This window comes from Pristiophorus japonicus, chromosome 3 (assembly GCF_044704955.1).
Source record: "Pristiophorus japonicus isolate sPriJap1 chromosome 3, sPriJap1.hap1, whole genome shotgun sequence".
In the NCBI taxonomy this organism is placed as follows: domain Eukaryota; kingdom Metazoa; phylum Chordata; class Chondrichthyes; family Pristiophoridae; genus Pristiophorus; species Pristiophorus japonicus.
In genome coordinates this window covers 222434738-222452671 of record NC_091979.1, presented here as the reverse complement: position 1 = coordinate 222452671, position 17934 = coordinate 222434738, and the positions used below count along the sequence as shown (strand labels likewise).

The 17934-nt window shown below is 49.7% G+C and overlaps 1 protein-coding gene across 1 annotated transcript in view; it reads left to right on the top strand.

The window, feature by feature from the left end:
- The first annotated feature begins 308 nt into the window (after positions 1 to 308).
- Positions 309 to 17934, top strand: part of ddx21 (DEAD (Asp-Glu-Ala-Asp) box helicase 21) — a 54540-nt gene continuing 36914 nt past the window's right edge. The window contains exons 1-4 of the mRNA XM_070876310.1: positions 309 to 473; positions 889 to 1176; positions 2154 to 2229; positions 17606 to 17784. Of these exons, the coding sequence (XP_070732411.1) occupies positions 384 to 473; positions 889 to 1176; positions 2154 to 2229; positions 17606 to 17784 (633 nt within the window). The 5' untranslated portion in view covers positions 309 to 383. The remainder of the gene's footprint in view (positions 474 to 888; positions 1177 to 2153; positions 2230 to 17605; positions 17785 to 17934) is intronic.

Here is a 17934-nt window from a genome sequence, read left to right as displayed (position 1 = left end):
CCCGGGTGTGGCGCTGTCCCGGATGTCGGGCTGCAGTGCAGGCGGGGGCCGGGAGTGGCGCTGTCCACGGTGTCTGGCTGCAGTGCCGGCGGGGGCCGGGAGTGGCGCTGTCCCGGGTGTCTGACTGCAGTGCCGGCGTGGCCCGGGAGTGGCGCTGTCCAGGGTGTCAGGCTGCAGTGACGGCGGGGGCCGGGAGTGGCGCTGTCCAGGGTGTCTGACTGCAGTGCCGGCGTGGCCCGGGAGTGGCGCTGTCCAGGGTGTCTGGCTGCAGTGACGGCGGGGGCCGGGAGTGGCGCTGTCCCGGGAGGTGCCGCCTCCTCTTTCCGGTGGGCGCCGCGCTGCTCGGCTGCTTGGTGCCGCGTGTCCCGGTGTGAGTGCGAGAAATGCCGGCCAGACTCAGCTGCCAGCTCGTGGACCCTGAGCTTAGTATGGAGGCAGAGCCCGAGTGCAGAAAGGCGCACAAAAAAAGCAAGGTGAGGGCGGTGGGGCTCCAGAGTACAGGCCGCGGCTGGACCTGGGCCTAGTGCCTGGGTGTAGCTTCCGGCTCGGGGTAGCCCTCGGGATCCTGTCGCTGTGCCTGGGCGAGGGAACAGGCTCTTAATCCGGGCGGTGAGAGGCTGTGGACTCGGGGCCTGGGGGAGAGATGCGGCGGGCCCGGGTCCCGGGGGAGAGAGGCGGCGGGCCCGGGGCCTGGGGGAGAGAGGCGGCGGGCCCGAGGGAGAGAGGCGGCCGGCGGGCCCGGGGGAGAGAGGCGGCGGCGGCGGCGGCGGGCCCGGGGGAGAGAGGCGGCGGCGGCGGGCCCGCCCGGTACTCGCTCAGTTTTGTGTTGACAGTGAGAATGTTTGGGGCCACGTTGCTACATTTCAACCATTCCTGTTTTAATTGCAGAAAAGTAAAGATAAAAAGAGGAAACATTCCGAAGGAAGCGGCACCTCTTCTAAAAAGTCAAAACACAGGCGAAATGGCGAATTGGGAGAACATCACCAATCCTCAGATGAAAGTGACCTGAAGCCTCCAAAATCCAAAAAGCACAAGACCGAGACTAACGATGGTGACGAGAAGGCTGTAAGAAAAAGTAAAAAAGAAAAAAATGGATTGTTAAAAGAGTCAAAATATGAACCCACCCTACCTTCCAGTGATGACTCCAGCCAGTACTCGGAGGGTGAAATAGAGGAGGTAAGAATGTGAAATTGGGAGTATTTCAGAGAGTGCAATCATCCCTGCATTTGGAGGTGAACGTTTTGAGCAGTGCTGTCTCCCTCCCTGTGTAACACCATCGTTTTCCTCTTGCCCATTTCCTGTCAGTAACTGTTAACCTGTGAGCAGAGAATGCTTTCTATGTTGCAGGTGGCGATTGTCCCAACTCCCGGTTTACCTCGGGGTGATGGCTGTGCCAGAATGACCTGGGTGTGTGGAGAACGGCTTTGTTCAAACAGTCATAAGAACATAAGAAATAGAAACAGGAGTAGGCCATACGGCCCCTCGAGCCTGCTCCGCCATTCAATAAGATCATGGCTGATTTCCCCGCTTGCTCCCCATAACCCCTTATTCCCTTAGCGCTCAAGAAACTGAATAAATTTAAGACAGAAATAGACAATATCCCAGCTTCCACAGCTCTCCGAGGCAGCAAATTCCACAGATTTACAACCCTCGGAAGAAATTCCTCCTCATCTGTTTTAAATGGGCGGCCCCTTATTCTAAGATTATGCCCTCTAGATCTAGTCTCCCTCATTAGTGGAAACATCCTCTCTGCATCCACCTTGTCAAGCCCCCTCATAATCTTATACGTTTTGATAAGATCACCCCTCATTCTTCTGAACTCCAATGAGTAGAGGCTCAACCTACTCAAACTTTCCTCCTGTCAACCCTATCATCTCTGGAATCAACCTAGTGAACCTTCTCTGAACTGCCTCCAAAGCAAGTATATCCTTTCGTAAATATGGAAACCAAAACTGCACACAGTATTCCAGGTGTGGCCTCACCAATACCTTATATAGCTGTAGCAAGACTTCCCTGCTTTTATTCTCCATCCCCTTTGCAATTGATGATCTTTCTATACTGTATGTGCCTGTGTTAAGATGAAGCGGCAAAGTATGTTTTAATATTTTAAACAGCAATGGTGAAATACATCTAGTGCTTCTAATGTTTTATAGGAGCTAACCCCCGAACAGAAGGAAGGAGCTTTTTCAAACTTCAGAATCTCTCAAGAGACTATTGAACTGCTGAAGGGTATGTATGTAATGCATTGGTTGTAATTCACCAAAATTCCCTGGATTCTGCGCGCTCCCAACAGATTGGAAAACCGCAAATGTAACATCCCTATTTAAAAAAGGAGGCAGACAAAAAGCAGGATACTATAGACCAATTAGCCTAACATCTGTGGTTGGGAAAATGCTGGAGTCCATTTTTAAGGAAGTAGTAGCGGGACATTTGGAAAAGCATGATTCAATCAAGCAGAGTCAGCATGGTTTTATGAAAGGGAAATGATGTTTGACAAATTTGCTGGAGGTCTTTGAGGATGTAACAAGCAGGGTGGATAAGGGGGAACCAGTGGATGCGGTGTATTTGGATTTCCAGAAGGCATTCAATAAAGTGTCACATAAGAGGTTACTGCACAAGATAAAAGCTCACGGGGTTGAGGGTAATATATTAGCATGCATAGCGGATTGGCTAACTAACAGAAAACAAAGTTGGGATAAATGGGTCATTTTACGGTTGGCAAACAGTGGCTAGTGGGGTGCCGCAGGGATCGGTGCTGGGTCCTCAACTATTTATAATCTATATTAATGACTTGGATGAAGGGACCGAGTGTAATGTAGCCAAGTTGCTGATACAAAGATGGGTGGGAGAGCAAATTGTGAGGAGGACACACAAAATCTGCAAAGGAATATAGACAGGCTAAGTGAGTAGGCAAACATTTGGCAGATGGAGTATAATATGGGAAAATGTGAGGTTATCCACTTTGGCAGAAATAATAAAAAATAAAATTATAATTTAAATAAAGAAAAATTGCAAAGTGCAGCAGTGCAGAGATCTGGGGGTCCTTGTGCATGAAACACAAAAAGTGAGTATGCAGGTACAGCAAGTAATCAGGAAGGCAAATGGAATGTTGGCCTTTATTGCAAGGGGGATAGAGTATAAAAGCAGAGAAGTCCTGCTACAGTTGTACAGGGTATTAATAAGGCCATACCTGGAGTACTGTGTACAGTTTTTAAGGAAGGATATACTTGCATTGAAGGCTATTCAGAGAAGGTTCACTAGGTTGGTTCCGGAGATGAGGTGATTAAGATGAGGATAGGTTGAGCCTATACACATTGGAGTTCAGAAGAATGAGGTGATCTTATTGAAACTTATAAGATAATGAAGGGGCTTGACAAGGTGGATGCAAAGAGGATATTTCCACTCATAGGAGAAACTAAAACTAGGGGACATAGTCTTAGAATAAGGGGCCACCCATTTAAAACTGAGCTGAGGAGAAATTTCTTCTTTAAGCGTTGTAAATCAATGGAATTCTCTGCCCCAGAGAGCTATGGAGGCTGGGTCATTGAATATATTTAAGGCAGAGATAGACAGATATTTGAGGGATAAGAGAGTAAAGGGTTATGGGGAGCGGGCAGAAAAGTGGAGCTGAAGCCATGATCTTATTGAATGGCGGAGCAGGGTCGAGGGGTTAAATGGCCTACACCTGCTTCTATTTCTTACGTTTTCTGTTTGTGTTGACTTCCCTTGGAAATTGGTAGTTTGTGATGTCACTGAATGTTTTCATTATCTTGTGGTCTCTTGTCCAAGCCTTTCAATTTCATGGCCACGAACCAGTGGCTATTTATTTGATGCTGCTTATATGCATGTGATATGTTTATTTTGTGCTTTGCCATCACCTCCAGCTCCAGCAGTTTCTGCTGTGCTGTTTGAAATCCCTGTGCTTGGTGCCAGTGCCATAGACTGATTCTGAAACCTTGATGTACATTCGAAGCTCGGCCTCTTCTCCGGGGTCGGGTCTCTCTCCAACATTCAACAGTGAGTGTACGCAACCTATTCACTGATCGGGGTATGGTAGCTGAGCTCAGCCCTGTCTTTGCCCGATATCTGCCTTTTCCATCACCGATCACTGGCTGTCGGGACCAGGAACCCTGGTGGCAGCGTGACTGGGATCAGTTAACGGCACAGGTTGGGGAATGAGCATCGGGCCTTTTGGTCAGCTGGATGTGTTTTACACCAGGCATTGCCTTTAACCAATAGGCCAGTGGATAGCTTGTTCCCGATTCCTGATAATTCAGAACCGGGAAGGAACATTATGGTTGTAGCGTATGTAGTTTTTACAAAAGAGTAATTACCAATGTAAATTGGGTATTGTGCCGCAAATCCTCAAGTCCTATTTTTCTGACGGGTGATGCTATTTTTAAAGACTTGTCACTGAGATAAACTGTAGCAGGGCAGCGATGTAGGACAGGGGTGTCTAATCTTTCACCTCTGAGGACCTCATAAGCGCGTGACCTGGAGTCTTGGCCAGTTCTTTTGCACGTCTCGAGCAATGTTCCCTCTGGGAAAGGCCCCATGCAGGCTGCTCACCAGCTATTACATTGTAAAGACTACGAATGAGCAAAACTTTAAAGGGACCACGCATTAAAAGAAACGGGCTGCACAGAATAAAGCGCAGCTCACGGAACGTTGCTCTTAAGTTGCCGACACTGACAGATCTTGGTGTTGTGATTTAGGAAACATTATAGGTAGAGTTCTAAACAAAGGCTGCAGGACTCTGGTGCCAATTGTCTATATACATCCTGTACATATTCAAGTCTTATAATGGGAGATTTTAATTTTCACATGGACTGGGAGAAGCTGAACAGCTCAAGTCAAATCATATAATGATGCAGCCCATCCTGCCTGTGTTGTCTCTTTGAAAGAGCTATGCAATTAGCCCCACTCTTTCCCCTAGCCCTGCAAATTTTTTCATTTTAAGTATTTATTCAATTCCCTTTTGAAAGTCACTATTGAATCTGCCTCCACCGCCCTTTCAGACAGTGCATTCCAGATCATCATAACTCGCTGCGCATTTCTTTTCCCTTGTCCATATCGCCTCTGGTTCTTTTGGCAATTATGTTAAATCTCTGTCCTCTGGTTACTGACCCGTCTGCCACTGGAAACAGATTCTCCTTAGTTACACGCAAAACTCTTCATAATTTTGAACACCTCTTAAATTTCCCCTTCAACTTCTCTACTCTAAGGACAACAAACCCAGCTTCTCCAGTTGAAGTACCTTGTCCCTGGTACAACTCTAGTCAATCTCTTTTGCACCCTCTCAAAGGCCTTGACATCCTTCCCAAAGTCCGGTGCCTAGAATTGGACACAGTACTCCAGCTGGGGGCTAACCAGTGTTTTGTATCGATGCGTTTATTTGTACTAACCGAAAGGCAGCAGTTTCTCTGATTGGCTCTCCATTATCACATGATTTATTGCTATTGGGAGGATAAGCCATACCATGAAGTTCCTCTGGAATGTGTAACTGGAACTGCCCAGCCCAAGTTCTGATTCTTTCCAAATTGTAATTCGATCCATTTTGACTTCAGAAGCCAGATCGATCTCCCCAAAAGCCAAGTTCCAGCAAATGCATCCCTCCTCCAGCTGAAGACCCTTACACCAGCGCAAGTGCTGCATGCCCCAGCACGTGCTGCCTCCCTCAGCCAAGTTCCAGCCAAAGTCTCTTACCCCAGCGCAAGTGCATCCATCCCCCAGCTGAAGACCCTTACCCAATCGCAAATGCATGACCTTACACCCTTGCCCCACACACAGACCATAGATGGGGTGTTATGTGTGGATTGTTAACAGGTTTATTAGGTATAAAGTGAATAGTGACAGTGTCGTAACTTTCTGCTCTCTCCCTGTCTCTCTCTTCCCGTGTCGCCCCTGCGCTTGCCACAACCCCCCCCCCCCCCCCTTTTCCAGGTGCCCCCCCCCCCCCCCCCCCAGGTACAATTCCCACCTCCAGGTGCTCTCTCCCCACCCACCACTGCCCAGGCTCCCTATCCCCATGTTCTTCCCCCCCCTCCCCTGTTTTTTTCTCTCCCTGTGTCTCTGTCTTCTCCCCCTACCACCACCAGGCTCTCTCCCCGTGTCTCAAACCCCCCCACCCCCCCCCGCGTCTGTGTGTCTCTCTCTCTCTCCCCTCGTGCTGTCCCTCTCTCCTCCCCCCCCCCCCCCCCCCCCCCCCCCCCCCCCCTCAGGTGCTCTCCACCCACCGCCCAGGTTCCCACTCCCCGTGTCTCTTCTTCTCTCCCCCCTCCCCTTTGCTGGCTGTCCCTCCCAGTGTATCTCTCTCCTTCGCCCCGCCCCCCCCCCCCCCCCCAGAGGCAACTTGGTATTGGCTGGGGATTGCATGCGCAGAAAAGGGTTAGTGGGAATTGCTCTATGGGGGGGGGAGGAGAAGAAAGAGAGAGATATACACCGGATTGGGGGGGGGGGGGGGGGGGGGCCCAGATGCATGCACAGAAGGGAGACTATATAGGATTAGCATAACTTCCTTTTGTATTCTATATCTTCAGGATTTTGAACACCTCTATGAAAACAACCCCAGTCATTCATCCCTGGTACCATTCTAGTAAATCTCCGTACCCGATCTAAGACCTTGGTGCCCAGAATTGGCCACAATACTCCAGCTGGGGCCTAACCAGTGTTTTATAAAGGTTTCGCATAATCTTGCTTTTGTGCTCCATGTCGCTATTTATAAAGCCAAGGATCCTGTATGCCTTTTTTTATAGTCTTCTCAACTTATTCTGCCACCTTCAAAGAGTTGAGTACGTACAACCCCAGGTCTTTGTTCCTGCACGCCCTTTAAATGTGTACCATTTGGATTATATTGTCTCTCCTTGTTATTACCAGCATTAATCACTTCACATTTTTCTGCATTAAATTTCATCTGCCATGTGTCTGTCCATTTCACCCGTCTGTCTATATCCTTCTGAAGTCTGTTACAATCCTACTTATTGTATATAGGGTACTACATTTCTGAGTTTTGTGTCATCTACAAACTTTGAAATTATGCCCTGTATACCCAGGTCCAGGTTAATATCTATCAAAAAGAGCAATGGTCCTAATGCCAACCCCTGGGGAACACCACTGCACACTTCCCTCCAGTCCCGTTCACCGGCACTCTGCTTTCTGTCGCTCAGCCAATTTTGTATCCATGCTGCTACTGTCCCTTTAATCCCATCGGCTTCAATTTTGCTAACAAGCCTAATGTGTGGTACTTTGTTAAACACCTTTTGTAAGTCCATATACACAACATCAAAGAACTCAATCAAGTTAGTCGAACATGATTTGCCTTCAATAAATCAATGCTGGCTTTCATTTGTTAACCCATATTGTTCCAAGTGCCAATTAATTTTTCCAGGATTAATGTTGCTAAACATTTCGCGACTGCCAATGTTGGGCTGACTAGCCCTTAGTTCCCAAGTTTATTCTTTCCCTTTTTTTGAAACAGGGCTGTAACATTTGCAATCCTCCAGTCCTCTGGCACCAACCCCATATCCAAGGAGTAAAGGCAATGAATTTACAGAATGTATTCGGAGCTTTCTGAAACACTGGGCCCAAGTTTCGAGCCGCGCCTAGAACGGCGCAGTCCCGACCTGGACACCCGTTTTTCACGCCACAAAGTGCGCCTAAAAAAACCTTCCAGATTCTTCAGCTCCCTGCAGGTCGTTAGCAGCTCGGCACAGCGCAGCAGAAGCTGTAGGGGGCGGAGCCAGGTCCCTGCGCTGAAAACAGTGCCGGGACCTCTGCACATGCGCGCTACAGTGGGCGCGCATGTGCAGTAGCTCCAGGCGCCAAAAACTGTGGGAGGGGCCGAAGCACGCAGCCCCTAGCCCTGGCCAAATGGCCTCACTGTGGCTGCGTGAATAAGGCTACTCCCACGGCCAGCTCCTGCTTCCTCCCGACCCGACTCAACTCCCGCTTCCCGCCTCCGGACCGGACCTCACACCGACCCGACTCCTGCTCCCCCCCCCCCGCCCCCAGACCCGACCCGACACCCCCGACTGGACCCGACCTGACCTCCCTCTCCCCCCGACCCGACCCGAACCGCAATCCCGACCCGACCCAACACCACCTACCTGAAAATCTGGTGCTGGGGACGGGCTATGCCCGAAGTCTGGTGGCCCCGGCCCGTTCAGCCTCTCTCCCACCCCCCCTCCCCCATCTCCTTCCCCCACCCCCATTCTCCTTCCCCCCCCCCCCCCATTCTCCTTCCCCCCCCCCCCCCCCATTCTCCTTCCCCCCCCCCCCCCCATTCTCCTTCCCCCCCCCCCCCCCATTCTCCTTCCCCCCCCCCCCATTCTCCTTCCCCCCCCCCCATCTCCTCCCCCCCCCCCCATCTCCTCCCCCCCCCCCATCTCCTCCCCCCCCCCCCCATCTCCTCCCCCCCCCCATCTCCTCCCCCCCCCATCTCCTTCCCCCCCCCATCTCCTTCCCCCCCCCCCATCTCCTTCCCCCCCCCCATCTCCTTTCCCCCCCCCCATCTCCTTTCCCCCCCCCCATCTCCTTTCCCCCCCCATCTCCTTTCCCCCCCCCCCCATCTCCTTTCCCCCCCCCCATCTCCTTTCCCCCCCCCCCATCTCCTTTCCCCCCCCCCATCTCCTTTCCCCCCCCCCATCTCCTTTCCCCCCCCCATCTCCTTTCCCCCCCCCCCCATCTCCTTTCCCCCCCCCCATCTCCTTTCCCCCCCCCATCTCCTTTCCCCCCCCCCATCTCCTTTCCCCCCCCCCCATCTCCTTTCCCCCCCCCCCATCTCCTTTCCCCCCCCCATCTCCTTCCCCCCCGCCCCATCTCCTTCCCCCCCGCCCCATCTCCTTCCCCCCCGCCCCATCTCCTTCCCCCCCGCCCCATCTCCTTCCCCCCCGCCCCATCTCCTTCCCCCCCGCCCCATCTCCTTCCCCCCCGCCCCATCTCCTTCCCCCCCGCCCCATCTCCTTCCCCCCCCCCGCCCCATCTCCTTCCCCCCCCCCCGCCCCATCTCCTTCCCCCCCCCCCGCCCCATCTCCTTCCCCCCCCCCCGCCCCATCTCCTTCCCCCCCCCCCGCCCCATCTCCTTCCCCCCCCCCCCGCCCCATCTCCTTCCCCCCCCCCCCCCCGCCCCATCTCCGTTCCCCCTCCTCCCCATCCCCTCCCCCATTGATTTATTGGTTGATTTTTTGATGTTTTTATCATTTATTATTGATGATGGCTCATTATTTGTAAACTTCCCTTTAAACCCCCCCCCCCCCATTCCCTACGCCTGATTTGTAACCTATGCCTGATTTTCTAAAGTGTAGACAAGGTTTTTTCAAGCGTACAAAAATCTTCACTTACTCCATTCTAAGTTAGTTTGGAGTAAGTTTTCACTGACAAAACTTTGAAAACAGACGTAAGTGGCCGGACACGCCCCCTTTTGAAAAAAAAATTCTGTTCCAAAGTGAAGCTGTTCTAACTGACTAGAACTGGAGCAAACTAAATGGCGAGAATTCCGATTTCTAAGATACTCCGTTCTACATCAGTTGGTGAAACTTGGGGCCACAATGTTTTGGAACCAATGAGGGAACAAGCCATACTAGATTTAGTGATGAGTAACAAACCAGAATTTGTTAACAGTCTGGTAAGGGAGTATTTTGCCATTAGTAATCATAATATGAGCTTGAGAAGGGAGAGTCACAACCCAAGATTTTAAATTTTAAGTATGGCATACTTCGAAGGAGTGAGAAATAAATTCACCATAGCAAACTGAGCTCAGCTGTTAATGGGTAAAATCTACAGTGGGACATATTCAAAGATTCCATCTGGAGCACTACTTTCAATTTTAGACACCACACCTCAGGAAGGATATACTGGCCTTGGAGGCAACGTTTTCCCTAACCTGTGCGGTCGCACGCAGGCTGCTCACCGGTTTTTCTATGGGAGAAGCAGCATACGCGTGAACATTTGAATGGGCAGTGCACCCCCAAAAATAAGAGGGAACATTGGTTGGAGGGGGTGCAATGCAAATTCACCAGAATGATAGTGTTGTGTCCTTGGATGCCTAATAATGACTCCACGAGGCAATGTGTTGTACTTGAACTGCTTTATTAGTTAACTCCAGAGTGAGGATTACACCTGATGGCCTGCCTTTTATTCTACAAGTCTCCCACTGCAGGGCCCTCTGGTGGCACACCTTGTGATAGTACTCTCTGCCTTTAGTGCAAATCGCCTCTGCATTGACTGTGCTCTGGGCTTAGCTCTATCTGGTTTACTCTTGGCAGGTCATTTCAATCTTGGGTGAGTGGTTGGTGCAGTCATCATCCTAGGCAGTCCCTCGAACCGAGGATGATTTGCTTCCATGTCAAAAAGTTTGCAGGTGTTTCAATAAAGGACCTAAAATTCCAGGTCCGAACTAAATCATGAAGGGTGGAAGATGCCTGTGCGTGGATTTTTTTTAACGTGTGGTGACCGTTGCACACCAGCCACCACACAGGCTTGACAGAGCTAGGTCTTGGTCTAGTAGCAAGAATTAACCAAGACGACTGGAGACCTGTTCTGCACAGACCTCGTGCGCACACACATCGCAGTGTGCTGCCCCTGGGCCTTCGCCTCTTCTGGGCCCGAACTCGCGCCTCTCCTGGGCCCCGATCACGTCCTTCTACAATCTCTTGCCGCTCCTTCGCTCCGACCTCACGCTCCTGCAGTACCTGCCCAAGCTCCAATCACCGACCTAGACCTTGATGACGTCACTCTTCACTGCCGTTGCTCTCCTGCTACCGCACGTGCTGCTCCCTGGAGTAGTACGCTGCCACGCTGCTCCTTCCGCTCCCCGGCCTGCTCCGATGGTGCTCGCAGGCTGGGGGCCATGCAGACTGCTGGGCTAGGCTGCCACACTGCTCCTTCCGCTCCCCAGCCTGCTCCGATGGTGCTCGCAGGCTGGAGGCCATGCAGACTGCTGGGCTAGGCTGCCACGCTGCTCCTTCCGTTCCCCAGTCTGCGCAGCCCCCGGCCTGCGAGCACTATCGGAGCAGGCCAGGGAGCAGAAGGAGCAGTGTGGCAGCCCAGCCCAGCAGTCTGAGCGACCCCCAGCCTGCGAGCACCGTCGGAGCAGGCCGGGGAACGGAACGTTGCTGCAATAGAGTGCTGGTGGTTGCTGTTTGTGGTGTCCCCGACCACTCCATTCTTCCACCACCCCCCCCACACACATAGATTATGCCGGAGGCTCATTGTGTTCATATACATTCAAGTTCAGGAAAACGAGTTTACATTACATTTGTGGTTCCGTTGTGAGACCAGTGCGTTAGACTGGTGAGATACATTATTGGTGCGGTGACCGGTGTGTAAGGATAAACTAGTTCCAGAACTGCTGGATGGTGTCCCTGCAGTCTGGTGGCGGCGCGGTGCCCAGTGCTGGCAGCGGGAACCCAGTTGGCTCAAGTTGCCTGCTCTTGGGGCTATTGCCTTGGTCCCTAGCGTCGGGCAGGTTCACAGATGCCTGGGACCTCCCTGTCCTTTGCGCCCTGGGTCGCTGCTGCTCCCTGAGGAGCTGTCGTCTAGCAGTGCACAGGGAACTGCTGACTCGCTAGTCTGGGCGTTGTTTGATTTGGGATCCTGGCTGGGGGGACTGTAGCGGGTGACCCTTCGTTTCCGGGTATGGCCTTGGTGGCGATGGGGTCTGGGGGCTGTGCCTTAGCACTGTTTGCTCTTTCAGGCTCGTGGCGGTTGGTGCCTGAGAGGTGGCGTCGGTCAGGGGCAGGGTATCGATACCGGTGCCGTTGCCCTCCTGAGGTCGCTTGTCCTTCAGCTTGTGTGTATTGGCTGCTTGTGGCCACGCTTCATGGTGCATAACTCTGGTCCCAGGGACACAGGCTACAGCATTGGGTAGCTTGCTGGACCTGTGTGCTCCCGATGGGTGTCTGCCCGCTGCATTGGCTGCGTGCAGTTGAAATCCTACATCGCATCACTTATTGTGGATACTCTCGCTCCGATCACGATCATTCGACTTTTCCTCACTAGTTGCATGTACGCAACTCTGATCGTCAGTTACACATTTTATTTCTAACTTACAGTTGTTATTACATTGCTTGAGTGTGTGGAACTGTCCCTTTAATTGTAGTGGGTTGCAGGCCTCCTTTAAGAGAGCCTTGCTTTCTTTACCCCAATCCTCCTCTTCGTTTGGTGCCACGTGTTGCTTCATTAGTGCTGCACCTCGTGGTCTGACCGCGGCCATCTTTTTCTTCAGCGCCTCACCTCGTGGTTTGGGCGCCATCTTTCCTCCATCCACAATGTCGACTGCGGTGATCCTCTTCTCCCCAGGTTCTGCCTTTGGAGCCGATTTTCTTCCTCCGGAGTCCTGCCACTGGAGCCAGGAAGGTGCGTTCGGATTGTCTCAGCTGGATCATCTCCACGCAGTCGTGCTGAGCGGTCTGTGCCTCGGTGCTGTGCTGGTCTGCTCTCTGGTGCCGGGTCCACCCTCAAGTGAGGGCTTGCTTTGCCTCCGAACACAGAGGACGTTGATCGCTGGAGGGGTGAAATCTTCCCACTTCCAATTGATCTTCTCCATCCACCTTCTGCCAAGCAGTGTTAGTCCATCACCTGCAACAAACCACAGAGGTAACTTGTGCACCGCGCCATCATGGGATACCTTTACATTCGCACTACCCACGACTGGGATAAGTTCATTGGTGGAGGTGCGCAGCTTTGCCTGAACCAGGACCAACTTGGGTCGTTCAGCCTGATTGTCCCATAGTCTCTCAAAGGCTTCTTAATTTGTTACTGACTGGCTCGCCCCCGTGTCCACTTCCATGAAGACTGAAACGCCATCTACCTCGACTTCCATCCTCAACGGGGAACACTCGGCAGGTAAACATGCTATATACCTCATCATGGGGCTGAGCTGCCTCTCTGCCTATCGTTTCATAATCCGCGCTGGATTCAGGGCCATCTGTAGACTCTTGATCGATACAGTGAGTCATATTTCTTTTACACATTCGCTGGAGGTGGCCCTTTGTGCTGCAGCCCTTGCATACATAGTCTTTAAAGCGGCACCGGTAAGCCCTGTGATTCCCTCCACAACGCCAGCATGGAGTTACTCGATTAGCCCCCCTCGACGGACTCTGAGTTAAGGGACTCGGAGGGGCCTGTTCTCTCTCCCCTGAGGGGGTTCGCGTTCTACAGTCCAACCTCTAAAAGGCACCACTTTGTGCACAGTATCTGCCGGGTTTGAGTCCTGAGGGTGAGTCATCTGCCTAGAACTGCAGGTCGAGGTCATGAATGCCTGGCTCACAGAGATGGCCTTCTGCAGTGTGACTGTGGTATCCGCCAACAGTAGCTTATGAAGAAGGCCCTCAAGGCCAATTCCAATGACAAAAATGTCCCGCAACACTTCATTGAGGTGGTTGCCAAAATCACACAGTAACGCCAACCTCCTGAGTTCTGCAGCGTATTTCGTGATTTCCTGGCCTTCGGGCTGTCAGTGGGTGTAGAACCGGTGTCTGGCTGTGAGGATGCTCTCCTGGGCTTGAGTTGCTCATGGATCAAGAGTTACGAGCTCCTCGTATGTCTTGGTCGTTGTCTTTGCTGATGCCAGCAAGTCCCTGACGAGGCCATAGACAGTGGGCCCACAACTGGTTAGCAGGATAGCTCGCCGCTTATCAGCCAATGTGGCCGGGTCGTCTCCTGCCAGGTCGTTTGCTGTGAAGAAATGGTTGAGCCTCTCCACAAAGGTGTCCCAATTATCACCATCGGCGAACTGTTGCAACGTACCAAGGGTAGCCATTTTCGCGCGAAAGTTCGTAATCTCGTCGTCAGTTGTTGTGTCCTTGGATGCCCTAATAATGACTCCACAAGGCAATGTGTTGTACTTGAACTGTAGTGACCGTAGTCCTTTATTTGTTAACTCCAGAGTGAGGATCACATCTTGCCTGCCTTTTATACGAGGCCAGGTACACCTATAAGTCTCCCACTGCTATGCCCTCTGGTGGCACACCTTGTGATAGTACCAACAGTAGCCATGTAGGATACATGACAGGGCTTAGGGGGTTAAATTATGAGGACGAATTGCATAAGCCTGGCTTATATTCCCTTGAGTTTAGAAAGTTGAGGGGTGATCTAATTGAGGTATTTAAAATGATAAAGGAATTTGATAGAAAACAAAATGCAGTAAATATTCGGCGTCTGGAGCGAGAAACAGAGTTAATGTTTCAGGTTGATGACCTTTAGTCAGAACTGGGCGAAGTTAGAGATGTAACAGGTTTAAAGCAAGTACAGAGGCAGGGAAAGAACACAAAGATAGGTCTGTGATCGGATGGAAGGTAGAGTGAATGGGGCTGAAATTGCGGTTGGAGGCTTCCCACGGGCAATTGCTTCCGACCTGAAACATTTCTACGAAAGTACCTGGTGGTCCGGGGGGAGCGTGTGATTCCGTTGGGGAGGCCTTCTCTTCCGCGTTCCCGTCCTCGAGGTTCCCACGCAGAAGGTGCAGTCACGTGACTGCTCAACCAATCAGGTATTGTATTCAACAGCTTTCTCATTAATAGCAATGAGAACTCCGTATCTACGCGTCCTCATTTCTATTGAGAAAAAAACCAAACACTAAACACATATAATAAAAAATAAAAAACACACCTCACATGAAAGTTAATAAATATCTTAGAGAAAAAAAAATTTTCCAAGGTTTTTAAAAAGTTTTTAAAATTATGGTTAAAACTAAATGTAACGAAGTGGGCAGGGTTGTTTAAAAAGAATGTTTTTAAAAATTTAATTAAATATTTTTGTATGTATTTAAACTCTTGCGCCTGTAAAAGTAGGCTATACGTCTGCTTTTATCAGGCACAAGTATTTTGAGGACATTTGCTGGGCAAGATATGGGTAAATCTCGCAATCTTGCCCTTGCAAATGTCCTCGCTCCTGATATGCGTGAGATCTGTCAAGCTCCAGCTGGACCAATCGGAAAAGCCAGTTTTCAGCGCATGCGCATTGTGCGCTGAAAACCGGCTTTTGTGATGCCTTCCCAGGTCCGTAGACCCGGAGAGGCCGGGATGTCCATACCATTAAATGACAAAAGGGATGATGGGGCAAGGCAAAAGGAGATGCATAAAGAAATAAAAGATGGGTCTAGAGGAGGTGTAAATGGCAACAGCAGAACCATTACCAGGACCTGGTATTTTATAGGTTTGATATGAGAAATTACATAGAATTACGCAGAATATGCAGGATAGAAACAGGCCATTCGGCCCAACCAGTCTATGCTGGCCTTTATGCTTCACTTAAGCCTCCTGCCATCTTTCCTCATCTAACCCTATCGGCATAACCCTCTTCGAGAGAAAAGAGATCTAGCCTGTTCATCCTTTCCTGATGGGTATAACCTCGCATTATAACCTCCGCGTACTCTGACCTTATTCACTAGTCTATTATGTGGTGCTTTATCGAAGGCCTTTTGGAAATCTAAAAAAATTGCATCCACTGCATTATCTTTATCTACTCTGTTATCTCTTCAAAGAATTCAATGAGGTTGGCCAAGCAAGACTTTCACTTTTGAAATCCACGTTAACTATTCATTATTATATTTTTGGTTCCTAGATGTATTTCTATGTTCTCCTTTAGAAGGGATTCCATTATTTTTTCCCCACCACTGATCTTAAGCTGACTGGTCTATAATTCCCTGGAAATACTGTATCTCCCTTAAATATTATGTTAGCTGTCTGCCAGTCCTCTGGCCGACACCTTGTTCTAATTATTAAATATGTGTAACAATGTCTTTGCTATCTCTTCCCAAGATTTGTTTAAAATGTGCGGATGTAATCCGTCTAGACTAGGAGTTTTGTCCTATTGAGTTTGATTAGTTTAATATTTCTCCTCATTTTAAATGCTGTTGTATCATTTCGAGATCTCCCGATGTCCTGTCCACCTGATCTGTCCCTGGTCAATACTAAAGCAAAGTAATTAATATTTCTACCATTTCGCTATCACTGTCTGTGATTTTATCCTGTCTATCCCTAAGTGGCCCTATTCCCATCTCAATATTTCTTTATAAAGAATATTTTACTTTTTTTTTAATGTTTCTGATGATTTAATTTCATAGTTCCTCTTTGCCTTCCTAATATTATTTTTGACTTTCCAAGTCTCTTCGTATTCTCCCTTTCTCCCCTGTTGTCCATGTACTTACCCTCAGTTGTTCCCTTATGGCTTTATTCATCCATAGTCTCAGTAGTGTTTAGTTTCTTGTTTTTAGCAGAATATATTTTTCCTGGATTCTGTTGAACACCTTTTCAAATGTTTCCCATTTCTACATCATTGTTTGTCAGTATTGTTGTCAATTTTATTTTTCCAAGTTCTATTCTCAGCCCCTCAATCAGCTTGTCTCCAATTAATTACCATGGTCTTTGTCATGCTTATGTCCTTCTCGATTATTTCCTTAAACTGTATTATATTATGGTCACTATTACCTAGATGTTCCCCTACTTTTACTTCTCTTATCTGCTCTGGTTCAATTCCCCATCACTAGATCCAATAGCGAATCCTCCCTTGTTGGGTTTCTTCCAATATTGGGTTAGAAAGGAGTCCTGCACTCATTGTAAGAATTCCATTCCCTTATCCCCTTTATCTACTTGTTCTGGCTAATTAATTTCAGGGTAGTTAAAATCCCCTATGATTATTCTATGTTTTTTACTCCTTTCCTTCATTTGTTTGCACATTTCTTCCTCCACCTTCCTTCCACTATTAGGCGGTCTATAGATCATTCATTTTCTCTCCTATCCACAAGGATTCTATTACTGTCTCTTTTTTCGACTGCCTTTGTTATCTCTAATAAGTGCAGCTACTCCGCCTCTCCTATTTCCCCCTCTATCTTTTCTAAATATGTTATACCCTGCAATGTTTAATTCCCAGTCCAGATTTTTCTGTAGCCATGTCTCAGTAATCCCTACTATATCTGGTTCCTCACAACGTATTATTGCCTCCAGTTCCCCTGTTACGGACTTTATGTTCATTGCTGTTTAACTCATTTTTAACAGCAGTCCTCTCTTTATTTTTAACCAGCTTTATACATTCCTAACTCTTAATTATTTCCAGGCCATTTATGTCCTCCCTTGGTTTAGTTTGTCCTATGCTATTTTCCTCTAGCATTATTAGAAACTATTTCCTCTGGTGGGGGAGTCCAGAACAAGGGGGCACAATCTTAAAATTAGAGTAAGGCTGTTTGGGTGATGTCAGGAAACACTTCTTCGTACAAAGGGAAGTCTCTTCCCCCAAATAGCTGTTGAGGCTGGGGGCCAATAGAAAATTTCAAAAACTGAGAGCGACCAATTTCTGTTAGGTAAGAGTAGTAAGGGACATGGAACAAAGGTGGGTAAATGGAGTTAAGATGCAGATCAGTCGTGATCTAATTGAATGGCCTTCGCCTGTTCCTAATGTGTCTATCCACCAATGAGGCAACAGCGTAAAAACAATCAGCCTTTGCAAACTGTCTTTATTCCATTGGGAAAAAGCAAGGAGTAAGAAGTGAACGGGGGTGAGACTGGGCCGCAGAGTGAGCGACAAGAGACTGTGCCGAGCCCCCGCCGCTCAGACTGTTGCCTGAATAATGTTTTTAATCTGTTGCATTCCTCTGGTTACTGTCCTGTAGGCCGAGGGGTGGCCTACTTGTTTCCAATACAAGCACAGACGTTCAACTACATTTATGACGGGAGTGACTGTGTGGCACAGGCCAGGACCGGCACCGGCAAGACCTTCTCCTTCGCCATCCCGCTGGTGGAAAAGCTGCAGTCGGACGCTGCTGATCGGAGGAGGAACCGGCCTCCCAAGGTAAGCTTCCAGCTGGACTGCTGCAGCACCTTTTGAGGAAGAAAGGAGCTATGTCTGCCTTTCAATGTCATGCCCAGAGAAAGGGCTCTCTTGCTTATAACATGGTGAGCACCAGGATGGCAACTCATTGGGTTCAGATGGTGATGAGTT